Genomic DNA, 12,705 nt, shown 5'->3' with positions numbered 1-12,705 from the left:
CTCCCCACATGCAGAAAAAATCCTGAGAGCACCCACCGATCAGTGGCAAACCTGACAGAATGGATACACACCAGAGGCCTGAAATTCCATCTCATGCTAATCACATGTTAAAACAACGCACCTCTGGTGCGCTCTTTAACTGACTCAGTTAAATTTATGCTTCAGAAAGAAGCCTCACTGGGGGTTTGCTTTGCTCCTCTACTCATTTCCACGGCTACACGTCAAATCTAATCTGACTGCTGTTTCTAAACTCTTGAGATGAGGCTTGTTTCTCAGAAGGGGGTCGAGAGAGAATTTACCAGGGTATTACTTCTAAGCGATACAGGTTTACAGTGTTCCAGCATCTAATAAAGCTAAGCAACCAACCCATGTTGGAAAACAACTGGTTTTCCACATTATGATCGAGTCTTAAGACAACATCACTATTTAAACACTAGCAACGAGGAAGTTGCACAGCAATGTAGCTACTCCTGTTTTTGACACTTAAATGCATAGGAACAGGATGTGGCCATTCAGCCCCTTGAGCCTGTTCTGCCATTCTACAAGATCATAGCTGATCTGTACCTCAACTCCAATTACCCGCCTTTGCCTCATATCCCTTGATCCCTGACCTAACAAACATCTCTCCACCTCAGTCTTGAAAACATAAATGGATGTCATAAATGGATAATCAGAAATGATTATCCCCAGCCTTTTGGGGGAGAGAGTTCCAGATTTCCACTGGCCTTTGTATCCGAGGATCAAGTTCCCTTATGGGAGCGTTTGCATGCATGTGGTAGAAGGGTAGTGGGAGGAAGATGGAGAAAGGGGGTGAGAGGGCGTGGCGATTGGTGTAGAGTATAAACAACTGCATGGATGAGTGGGGCTGAATGGCGAGTTTCATGGCTGAATAGCCTGTGTGTAATTCTATGTGTGGGAAAAGTTTTAATAAAGTGCTGAATGTAAAGCCCCCAGAGACCCATGTCCCCTCCAGGGGGCCACATGAATTCCCTTGCACCGAATGCTTATTCATTAGCATTGTTTTGAATTTTTGATGAGCCATAAAGCATTCCTAATTACTGTGAGTTCTGATATGTAAGCTGTACCCACTGAGTTATGTTCACTCATTAGAGGGGAACGATTTTCCTACTTTGCTGAGGTCCACGTCAATGCTTTGAGCTCCAAGTCCCAAGTTGATGGGGTAATGGGGAGCACTGAGTTAGACTGTCAAGTAATTAAAATTTAATTAAAATATATATTTTTAAATAACTAAATCAGATTGGCCATTCACTTCGTGTCCGTTTGAGGGACAAAGCCACGTGCAAATTGGCTGCCACGTTTGGCTACAAAATACAGTCACTGCAGTTTGAGACATATGGACAATTTGATAAGGCGTAGTTTGCAATGCGAGGAATATTATTTTATTAGGAATTGCTGTGCACAGATTGATATTGTTTGAGTTTACCCACCTATTTTGGGCACAGAATATGCTGTCAAGCCTCCTGGAAAGCTGCTCTGAATTAAAGGTTAAATTTCCCTTCTTATGAGTGGGACAGTGTCCGGTCTTGTGGCTGTTTTCACGGCAGAGGGGTTGTGACTTGTGAACCATTTGCGTATCAGATTGTCAGCATGAGCAAGTCAGCATCATCCTGTGTCACTGTGTTGCCTTATATGTTCACTTGTTTAAAATCGTTGAAAGTGTTGGAGAAACGTGTTCAATATTTCTTCAGCTTATCCTGACCGTTTCTGACTATAACAAAATAAACGGTCACATTTTGTGGATGTTTTGCGAGGTTGAGATGCAGTGGCCTATCAAAGACTCGCAGTGTCACAAAGGTGATGGATCTTGTCTTATTTATTGATATTTACCAAATTCTGACTTTCTAGGTCCAAATGGAAGAGTACAAACAGCTGAAAGATACCCTAAATAAGATGGCGAGCCTAAACACCAAACAGGTCCAAAATGCACCATACCTGGATACAGACCAAACACAACAGGTTAGTTTGGAGACCTCAACGTGTGGGGGGGGAATCAGAAACCTGGATACCACAGATTATTAAACTCATCTTGTGTTTTGTTAGATTATGCTACCCAGTTATCTGTTTCTTTATCTTTTCATTTGGTCTGATCACTCTTGGAAACCAATCAGAATGCTTTATCGAGAGTATTGAAACTGGATAGAGTTCCACAAATACAGTACATACAACCCACACATTGGACATTTCTCCGTATCTGAGATGGAATGTGCCCTCCTCTCCCTGGAGGACACATCCCGATTGTCTAAACCCGGAGGGTATTAGGAGCAGGTTGGCTTGGGGACCTGTGCGATGGGAGTGTGCATTGGGGGCTGCAGCTTGGCTTTGTGAATACTTTCTGGCAAGCTTTCCCTCTGCTTGTCCAGCTAGAACCACCCTACCTGTTCGAGCTTTAGCTTGCAGGATTAACGAGCTGAGTGGGTAGAATCTCTGCTCCAGATCGATACCCTCTAACCGGCCTGTTCAGGTATCAGCCCCAGAATCAATCCATGTCTCTGCACTTAAGCAACAAATGCATCTGTCTTTATTTCAGAGAAATGAAGAACCAAAGCGGACATTGTACGGAGCAGATAACACTGAACCGATGAGGAATAGTCAGCAGGAAGATGCACAGCTGCAGGTGAAGCCAATGGTTGGGGAGAATGATGACACTAAAACAAGGGAAGAACAAGGCAAACATCATCATGAAAACTGGCCCAGAAACGATCAGCCGGGCCAAACTGCGCAGAGGGATGATGAGAAGATGCAGCAGACTGGCCAGGCTGAGTGGCAAGGACACCAACAGCGTGAACATGTGAGGGAAAGTGAACAGCCCGAGCGAGAAGATCAAGGAATGGAACATCTGGAGAAACACCAACAATCGAAAGAGGAGGAAGGTGTTAAAGATGAGGGCAATGGCAACGAGCACACAGACCAAGAGAATAATGACTTGAATAGGAATGAACCTAATGAGGTAATGGAATCGTCTATTGTTCTTCAAATCCTTTTTAAATCCTTCTTCGCTAAATTCAGGTTTTTGTTGCATTGTCAGAGGTGTTGTCCCTGTTCAGGTGGATGATAAAGATCCCATGGCACTATCTGAGAAGAGAAAGGAAGTTTCTCCCAATGTCTCAGCCAACAATCACCCAAATAAAATTGATCATTTCACTTCATGGCTGTTTAGTAGGACATTGCTGTGTGGAAATTGGCTGCTGCATTCACCTACAAAGTGCGTAATCAATACACTTTACAGTAAATCCTGTGAAGGACTTTGAGATGTCCTCCCAATGTGAAAGCGCGATAACAAATGCAAGCATTATTATTGTTATTCCGAGGCATGATCTATTTCTGCTTGCTCTTTGTGGCCTCTCGTGTTCGTTAGATGAAATCTGATAACTCGGCATAAACTATTCTGGAGCGACTTTCTCTCTGGCAATGTTGGGTGACGTGATCTCGCTGATTTTGTTTTTTCTTCCGGGGATCGAGAGAGAGTGTGAGTGTGTGAAAGAGAGAGGGAGAGAGAGACAGACCTGCCTTTGTGGCAAACTTAAAAACACGTCTGACTCATTTTCAGAAGGATTTTTGTGGTGAATCATCTGGCACAGGTGTCCTGCAGACAGTTAGTGTGTCCGGCTCCTCTGTAGCACGTGGGTTACTTGTTCCTGTTGTGCAGTGGATTCCTGAGGCTGAGAGAGAGAGAGAGGAGAGAGCCTTTGGGTCTGGAATGTGTCCATCAGTCTCACATTTATGCCCCATTTCCATTGCTGGTAACGATTTTTGAAATAGATGATTTCGAGGCAGGATTTCCATTCGGCCAGATTTATATTTCCTGTTGCAAAATCGTATTCTTCAGGGGCGTTGAGATTCCAAATTAGTTTTGCAAAGTGTCTGTAGCATATTTGTGAGCCTTGCTGCTATTTATTTGCCAGTTGTTCAAGCCACACCTATTGCTTTTGGCCCCACGGGGATTTATCTTGGACGCCGTGACCTCATCTGCGTTGAAGTCGATCTCAGTGTACACAGAGTTGCTGTGCAAGACACAATCCCGTCAGTCACTTTTGCTGGGTTTACACTGAATCTTTGCCAGCAAATTGCTGCTAATTTGTTGGCACTTTTGGTCAGGCTGTGTGTTTGAGTTGGAGTCCTGCTTCTCATTTGATTGCGCTGCGGCTGCCGAATTTCACCCACAAAATATGCAGTCAATTCACTTGATAGTATATTCTGTGAAGCGTTTTGAGACGTCTCGAAGACGTGATAAAGCGCTGTATCAAATGCGAGGATTATTATTATTAAGAAGGTAATTGTAGACCCAGTTCAGTGTGTTATGTTTCTACCTCTTCCCTCAGACACTTATTTCCACTGTTACCAATCCTTTCTGCGTGGCTGAGGATGTCTTATCTTTAGGCCAAACCTCCTCCAGATCATCAGAACGTGGAAATCGACCTTTTCTGGGTTTAATTCCTTAACAGCTGACAATGACAGCTGCCTGGTCTCGTTTTAATAACAGCTCAAATAGCAATCTAATTAACTTTTTTAAAACAAAACAAAATTCTCTACAAATAGTTATTTTTCCACCGGTTAGTTTTCTCCTCCTTCCAAGCTCTCCTGATTATTATTATTATTATTTCTTCGACCATGCCTTCAGCTCCCTCTCGACTCTCTACTCCTCATTCCCTCCCCTCATCCTGACCATTTCCCCAATGCTCGGGTCCCGACCCAACTGTCCAGCACCTTGGGACGTCCTCCCGACATGAAAGGCGCTCTATAAATACAATCTTGTTGTTGTGTATTTTGGCTCCTTTACCCATCTGCAAAATCTGGTTCCGTGGATGTCAGTCACTATTCTGTACCTTGCTCAGGGGGCACCACAGCTAAATGCTGTACGTTCGCACAGGTGCACTATCCAACAAGGGTCTCGGAACAGTGACCGTCAACAGGACTCCAGTTGCTTTCTCCCTTCCTTAACCCGGGCAACTCGAGTTCATTGAGTACCACCTTGGCTGATATCAGCTGACTCAGCAGAGTCTGGTGTTTAAACGTCAAGCTTCTGATCTGGATGCTGTTGCTGGACCTTTTTACCTTCATTCACTAGACTATTTAAGGAGTTAATGTTTCTCATTAGTTTGGCTCTGTAATTAAATCTTTTATTGCTTTCAGCCTCTTGAGCGTAGATTGCTTCTGGCTTCAGTATTTTGTTTAACTGTTTGATATTGGAATAGGTTTGCTTCTACTCAATCAGCACTCCTTTTGTGTTCAAAACACAAGATGCACCAGTTAGGCCCTGTAATAATAATAATAATTACGATAATAATCCTTGCATTTGATGTAGCACCTTATCAAGTCTTTGAGGCATCTCAAAGCGCTTCACAGAATATACTGTAAAGTATAGTGACTGTATATTTTGTGGATGAAACGTGGCAGCCAGTTGCGCACAGCAGTGTCCCCCAAACAGTCCTGGTTTGAGTGATCAAATTGTAATTCTAATTGTTTTTAATGATTTTTAATTGTAATTCTACCCCCAAAAAGCGATCTGCCAATCGACTAACAACCGGGTTCCTACTTACTGCAGGTAAACAGAGGTGTGTGGAGTAAGGAAACTTACCTAATATATAGTGCGTGCTTCCAGCTGATCATGTAGTGGTGTGTAGGCCTTTGTGCTGTTAAAAAATACATTGAGGTTACCCGCTTCTTAACGATGTGCATGGAGGGAAGGCAAAATTCAGAACCTGTGATGTGTAGATAAAGGATAGCAGTCAGTCAAATTTTATTCCAATGCGAAAGTGCTCAACCAATTTGCTTTCAATTTCTTTCATGTTTAATTGCCACCATGAATAATTTCTTACGTTGAAAAAACATTCCTTAGCAAACTACAAAGGTTTTCATTATCCAAGTAGTTGCTTTATTGCTCCATTATATAAATAACCCCATTGGCTGTGTTTTTAAGGGGCACAAATGCAAAACTCATAAATATGAACTCAGGAACTTTCATGCCTATGTTTTTGGCCCAGATTGAAAGGAAAAGACGCAAGTCACCATACGAAGAACAGTTGGAGCAGCAGAAATTGGCAAACATACGGGCAGAAGAAGCACGTAAGCTGAAAGAACACCAGGAAACACTTCACCAGCAGAGATTGAAAGAGTACATGGAACGCCAGCAATATCTCCAGAAGAGAGAGCGTGAGCTGCAGGAAGAAGCCGAACGCAAGGAATTATTACTACGGCAAGAGCAACTCAGGTGATTTTTTTTTTACACAAACACCGTTATACCCCATAGTGGGATTACACTTAAAGAGAAGGTTTTTGTTTATTGCCTTGCACTGTGGTTAGGTTAATGGATGGTGAGATAATCCTCCGGATCCCACAGTAAACTGTGGCCAAACCCATGACCCAATAAGCTTCTAGCCATTGTGCTCAAGTCCCTTGTTGGTCTCTGTATTGATTTCATCATATCTCTGTGCAGGAACAGAAATCGTTATTAATCTGTGATGGTGATTGTCTTGCTGACCTTACAGGCAGGAGTTGGAGTTCCAGAACGAAGATGTTCCTGAGGCTGAGGATGAGCAGGATGTGCGTGAGGAAGAGGAGGAGGAGGAAGGTAAGCTTCCATCACCATTGATCGAAGTTTTAGACAGTTTAACCACCATGCTCATTGCAGCCTAGAGGTGTTTCAGTGTTGTACTCGGCCTAACTTCAGGCATGCTCAAAAGATGAAATAAATAAATCACATTTATTTTGACATCACCAGGGAGACAGATGGTGGAAGCAGAAAATGTTGTTTGTTTCAAGAACAAGTTAGATCAATTTTTGCTAGAAAATAATATCTGGGGAGACAGTATGTAGTTTGGGACACGACATGTCAAGCCACTGCCAAGATGGCGAAAGGCAAACTGGATGGACCTCGGTCATCTTTCTCCCAGCAAATTCTTATGTTCTTATCAACAAATGTTGAGGCGCTGTTTGGCTTAATGCGTGTAAGTCCGGTTGCCATTTACTGTACTTTGTTACTGCGAATGGGTGTGTTGAGTGTGAGAAACGGATTGAATTACTGACGGCTTCTCTTGTCATGTTCGTGCACTAGTTGATGATGAAAACAATCCGCGAGAGGAGCCTGAAGATGTGGTGAACGAAGATCATCGTCCAGAGCAAGAGGCTATGGAGCAACAGGTGAAGGTTTACACATGACTTATTGTGAGAGATTAATCTGGCACTGATCTACCTGATGATGTTCCATTAGCAGCTCACAGTGGCAGCCCTGGGCTCTTTAATGATGTTTCGTGAAGCGTCGAGTAGCTACGGATGATTTCTGCAGCTAGCTGTGCAGCCGGGTGGATTCACTGTCACCCTATTTTTAAATACGGTTAATCTGTTGTTCAGTTAAACAGCTATTCGAAAAGAGAAGGGAGTTTCTCCCGGTATCTTACTCCTGTCCTCCTACAAAATGCACACTTCACAGTGTAACCTGTGAAGCGCTTTGGAAGTTGCTATATCAAATATAAGGATTATTTATTTTTCAATTTGTTATCGGAGAAGCTGGCACGTAGGGTTAAATTTGCAGGGTTTCATCACGTGTGCTCTTTGTGCTAAATATCACAAGGCAAGGGTCGCAGATTTCTTCCCATTTCCTAACTTTTCCCAGTTCCGGGGATGTGACGAGGAAGGGGTTTGTGAATTGCACGGACAGACAAAACTTCCCAATAAGCCCGGACAGTAATGAAAGCATCCCCTGCATGTTGCATTGGTTTTGTTTTAACCTAGAAAACTATTGCACAGCGAATAATGTACATCCTGCTCCGAGCTGAGACTAAGGAGGCCATTACAAAGGTTGTTTTGCAAACAAAGTGGCTCGAATGACATCCTGAACAATGCTGGACATTTAGACAAGTTACTTGAACCCCGGGGTTAGATTTCAGTCATTCGCTGGCTTCTAGTTTGTTTGCTGAATCGGGTGTAAATCTGATCTCAACGCATCTGTGTTTGTAGATTGCCGGGAACCCTGACCAGCAGGAGGACAACTTGGATGACCAGTACCAGGATGAGGGAGAGGAAGAGGTAAGGAGATAAGCAAAGGCAAACACATCACGGTGACCCTCACAAGTTTAGTTCTCTATTAATAATAATAATGACCTGCAAATGGCCACTTCATTTGATGGGACTTGTCGTCTCCCCCCCCCCACCAACTCCCTCCGCTTACACAAACTTAAATTGTCAGCAGTTTAGTATTTCTTTCGTTGGAGGGATCTAGACGTTCACATGAGAGAGAGAGAGAGAGAGAGAGAGGCGAGTGGGAGAGAGTAAGGAATTGGCAGAGACTTGTGTGAAGTATAAACACTGGTTGGGCCAAGTGACCTGTTTCTGTGTTGTACATTCTTTGTAATCTTTATTGTCGCTTTCCAATGTTTGAACAGGAGAGGGCAGACCTTCGTTATTTTGGAGATTGTTCTTCATACAGCAATTGTCTAGATTATTTAGAGTATCTACTGCTATCTCTCACATATAGAATCTTTCACCTCGGGAGGATGTCAAAGCACTTCCCACAGCTGATTGGGAGCCTGAGCTTTTAGGTGAGGGGCTGGGAGGGTGGAGGGAGAGGGAGAAAGGTGACCAAAAGCACCGATGAGAAAAACACAGCTTGGCTAGTGATTGTTGAAGGAAGGTCTGGGGCAGGAGGTCACAGAGGAAGGGTGAGAAACCCAAGCAGCCTAACGTTTCCTTGCACGCCATTCCATCTGCACATCTCCATCTTGTTATATGGTGCCCAGTTGCTCCCTCCACCATTTTGTAGCTGGTGCCTCTCTGCTTCATGGCCTCATTGTCTCACAGGTGCAGGAGGATTTGATTGAAGAAGCTAAAAAGGTAGAAGAGAATGTGGAAGGACCGTACACAGAGAATGAAAATGTAAGTGTGAAGAAATGGCATGTGGGAATAAGTTCCAACCCACTTGGAGCCAGTGGTAATGTGAGTTTTCTGTGATCAAATGGTTTTATGAAAACCAACGTAACACTAGCGTAATGGGCGACGGTAACGGAATGGAATGCAGACTTCTATATGAAAGCACAGGTAGGTTCATTGATACCATGAGATTGTTTTTTCTTAAGCAATTTATGTACCATCAGAGCCTGTTCCTTTCCCATGTGATTCAACAAAAGTACATTATTATTGCGCTGTGCAAGTTTTGGAATGCGTCATCGCAAATCAACTTTGCTGACACCGCTCCCTACTCGAACCCCATGCAGTCCGGTTTTCGCCACGCCCAACCTGCGTGAAGGCTGCTATGTAAGTGCAACTTGTTGTTGACTGGTGTGCACAGAAGCGGCGAGAATAGAGAGCAGAATAGAGAGAAGAAAATAACCTTTTTATGTTACTGCCCATTTCTGGCTTCCAAAATCAGAACCACATAGAATAATAAGACGCTAGTTTAATAAATACTATAATAACTTGCATTTATATAACACCTTTCACGTAAGTGCTTTTCAGCATATAAATGATTAGCAATTAAGTGGAAGTTGTACAGGAAAACTAATAGAGAGAAGAAAAGGCAATAATAAAATAAAAATTATGAATAAAAAAAGTGATAAGGCACTACATCAAATGGCAAGGATTATTATTATTATACATTACTTATATTATTAAAAGACATTCACTTTAGGAAACCTGACAATAATGGTAGAAATGGTGGTTTTAGTATTTTGTCATTGTCTCACTTCACTGCGGAATCTTCTGCCTTGCTCTCCTCTCGCTGATAGCTTGTATGTGTGTGGCTGTAACCTTCCTGCCGTGCTGGCTGTGTCAGCTGTCAGCCGTGTCCATTGCACCTGGTCCCAGTGGTGTGCTATTTCCCTCTTTGTATGATTTCCAGTCACTGGGGACACTCTGCTCCTGTTAACCCTGCAAACCCAAGCTTACCAGATGGCGCTGTTCAATGGCTTTCAATAGCTGGTTGAACTCCAGCAGTTCTTCCGTGTGTAGGTGGTGTATATGGAACCCCGTCTAGTTTGGATAATCCTAAGGAATTAGGTAAACAGGATGTGTCCCTCCAGAGAGAGAAAGAGAGCGCATTCCATTCCAACAATCTATCTCTGGGATTTCCATGTGTAGACGGGCAAACCTCAGCTTGGTTTGGATACTCTTTAAGCACGGTGATGGGTTTCCGCACTTGCCAGACACCCACCTGACCAAAAAAAACGATACACAAGGAAATCCTGCTAGTTCTCTCGTATACGATTATCACACCCGACCTCCCTTCACTTTCTGGTGAGATGTTTCCCTGACTGTCCAGCGCCTTGGGATGTCCTCCTGACATGTGAGAGAGCTAAAAATCCAAGTTGTTGTTGTTGAGAGGCGCGATACCGATGTAATTCTGTATTGTCATATTGCATTCACTTGTCAATGCGATTGTTTGGGCAATCTTAACCGAGGTGATGGGTGTCCATCTGCACGTGTCATGGCGGCTGACCAAAATAAAATGTCCCTCTTTTTCAGGCTGAGGAGAAGGAAGGGGAGGTCGATGAGCAAGATGAAGAAGCAGCTGCAGACAATGCCAAACCGGACGAGGGGGAAAAAGAAGACGAGAACTATGAGGAAGAGGAGGATGAGGCCGAGGTGCCTGCCGTGAAGATGCGTCGAAGGGGAGAGATGTGAATTTTTTTATATATAATAAAAAAAAAGTTTTTTTAAAAAAAAAACAATTCGCTTCATCCTCTCAGTTGAGTTGGTGGAACTGCCATTTTTTTTATATAGATACTTCTACATAGATATATTTGATATGATGTTTCAGGATCATTTACATGTTTTATTAGCGGATGTATGGAATCCCTTCGAAACTGTCTGCTCTCTGATCAATTAATTACCTCTATTTCTAAGGGAGTTAAAAAAAAAGGTTTTCTTCCAATGTCGGCTCCTTTTGAGATGTTTTGTTACACATGCCTGGGTCTGGGACTTTGAGACTACATAACGCAAGGCGAACTTCAGTGAGTTCAAATAGTACTTTGAAAATAACATCGAAACCTGAAGGCTGGTATTTTCTGCTCACCGTGAACAGATATTAGTCGTGTGGTGAGATTACGTTAAGTGCTATACTGTACAGAGTATTCATAACCGTTGGTCAGAGTTGCACGGTAACATGGTTATTTTCAGCTTTGTTGCAGGAATGCAATTCATAAAGGGCTTTTTACTGGTATGGTTAATCTGCCCAGTGTTAACCATATCTGTCGGCATTTGTTTTATGGAGTAATAGTACAGTATTCTGGTACGTCAATGAGTGTTTAAGAGTCCGCACGGCACTAGGATGACTCCCATGTTTTGTGCCCTAAAGGACACCATTGTAAGTGTGCCTTGGTGTGTTGCACAGGGAGCCTTATGTAACTGAAAAGAATCAGAATTGCTCTTTTTTCTAAAAAAAAAACCCCACAGCAAAATCAAATAAAAAGATTAATTTGGTTACCGTAGATGAGAATAACCAATTTGCATCTTGTTACCGAACAAAAGTGTTGGTGCAAAAATGTAATTTACATTTGTGCCCATATGGGAGTTTGTAAGCAAACGATATTGTATAATAGAATTATGCAAGTCCTTAATCCACACTGGGTACAGATTGTGCTGTTTATTTTATTCATTGTGGTATTCTACACGTGAAGCATTGATATGAAACTCCCAGGTCATCTTCGTTCTTCCAAATGGCAAGAAGTTTTTATCAAGACAACAATACATTGCTTTTCTAAAGGATGTTCTTTTTAGGTGGAGTTGTAAGATATGTTGCTACACCCGAGAAAAGTAATATTGGGAGTTATTGATGCAAACTAGGAGTACGTTTTGAATGTCGATGGTAAGTAGAATTGAACAATAATGATATATGAATTGAATCCTTTGGTCGGTGATACAGTATTGTGTACTGTAATCCATTTGCAGTCATAAAGAGAAATGCCATCTGATCTTTCGAGATCTATCTCGAGGTTTAACAGTACTATTGTTACGTTGTACATTTGTGTAGTGCCTTCACATTTAGTATCTTGCTCACTTTCTTTTTAACGTGACGAGAATGCTTTTTTTTATATAATCCGCAGGGTTAGAGAATTAGTTTGACGTGATACTTTTTAACCTGGACAATTTAGTATGTTACCAAAGTGTATGATGCTGTTGGGGGTACATTTATCCAAATATTTTTAACCAAATCGAAGCGTAGATGAGTAACTGTGTATCATAATGTGCTTTATATTTTTGAGGGCGGGGAAGGAAGGGGGTTTGATTATGCTGAGGACTTTAAAGGATAATGTTTTGACTGTATTTAATTGGCAGCCACATATACACGCAGTGAGAAATGTGTGAGAGCTTCTGCCTACAGAGCGCTCTATCACTGTAAAATGTACATTATGTAAATAGCAACAATGCTGATCAACAAAAATTGGAAGTATATATAGTAATATGCTATCATTTCTTTAAAAAAAAGGAAACTTTTGTGAAAATATTGGTTGTCATTAAAGCTTTGTGATTGGTCCTTTTCTGTATTACTTTTGAGTAGTGCTTTTTGATGTTTGGCATCTTTTATTTATTTTTATTCTAGCGCACTTTAAGACATGGACATCTTTGCAATATTATTATTATTATTTGCAAAAGATCAAGGTTTGAAGCGACGTGGAGGTTAAGCTGTCACTATTTGTAAGTTATGTGATGAATATTATGGGTTTAGATGCTACATTACACACAGTTAACAGGCAG

At 42.2% G+C, this 12,705-nt stretch overlaps 1 protein-coding gene across 4 annotated transcripts in view; it reads left to right on the top strand.

Annotated features, from left to right (window-relative positions):
- golim4a (golgi integral membrane protein 4a) overlaps positions 1–12,497 on the top strand; it is a 40,649-nt gene extending 28,152 nt beyond the window's left edge. For 3 of the 4 annotated variants that reach the window (XM_042339056.1, XM_042339058.1, XM_042339055.1), the window contains 8 exons: positions 1,867–1,977; positions 2,549–2,968; positions 6,003–6,229; positions 6,507–6,589; positions 7,073–7,164; positions 7,975–8,043; positions 8,815–8,889; positions 10,474–12,497. In XM_042339056.1, coding sequence (XP_042194990.1) covers positions 1,867–1,977; positions 2,549–2,968; positions 6,003–6,229; positions 6,507–6,589; positions 7,073–7,164; positions 7,975–8,043; positions 8,815–8,889; positions 10,474–10,632 — 1,236 coding nt within the window. In that variant the 3' untranslated portion in view covers positions 10,633–12,497. The remainder of the gene's footprint in view (positions 1–1,866; positions 1,978–2,548; positions 2,969–6,002; positions 6,230–6,506; positions 6,590–7,072; positions 7,165–7,974; positions 8,044–8,814; positions 8,890–10,473) is intronic. The other variant, XM_042339057.1, reaches the window with a different exon arrangement.
- Positions 12,498–12,705: the final 208 nt, after the last annotated feature.

This window comes from Callorhinchus milii, unplaced genomic scaffold (genome assembly GCF_018977255.1).
Source record: "Callorhinchus milii isolate IMCB2004 unplaced genomic scaffold, IMCB_Cmil_1.0 Scaffold11, whole genome shotgun sequence".
Lineage (NCBI taxonomy): Eukaryota > Metazoa > Chordata > Chondrichthyes > Chimaeriformes > Callorhinchidae > Callorhinchus > Callorhinchus milii.
The sequence above is the reverse complement of the archived record's forward strand: the minus strand, read 5'-3'. Positions and strand labels throughout refer to the sequence as shown.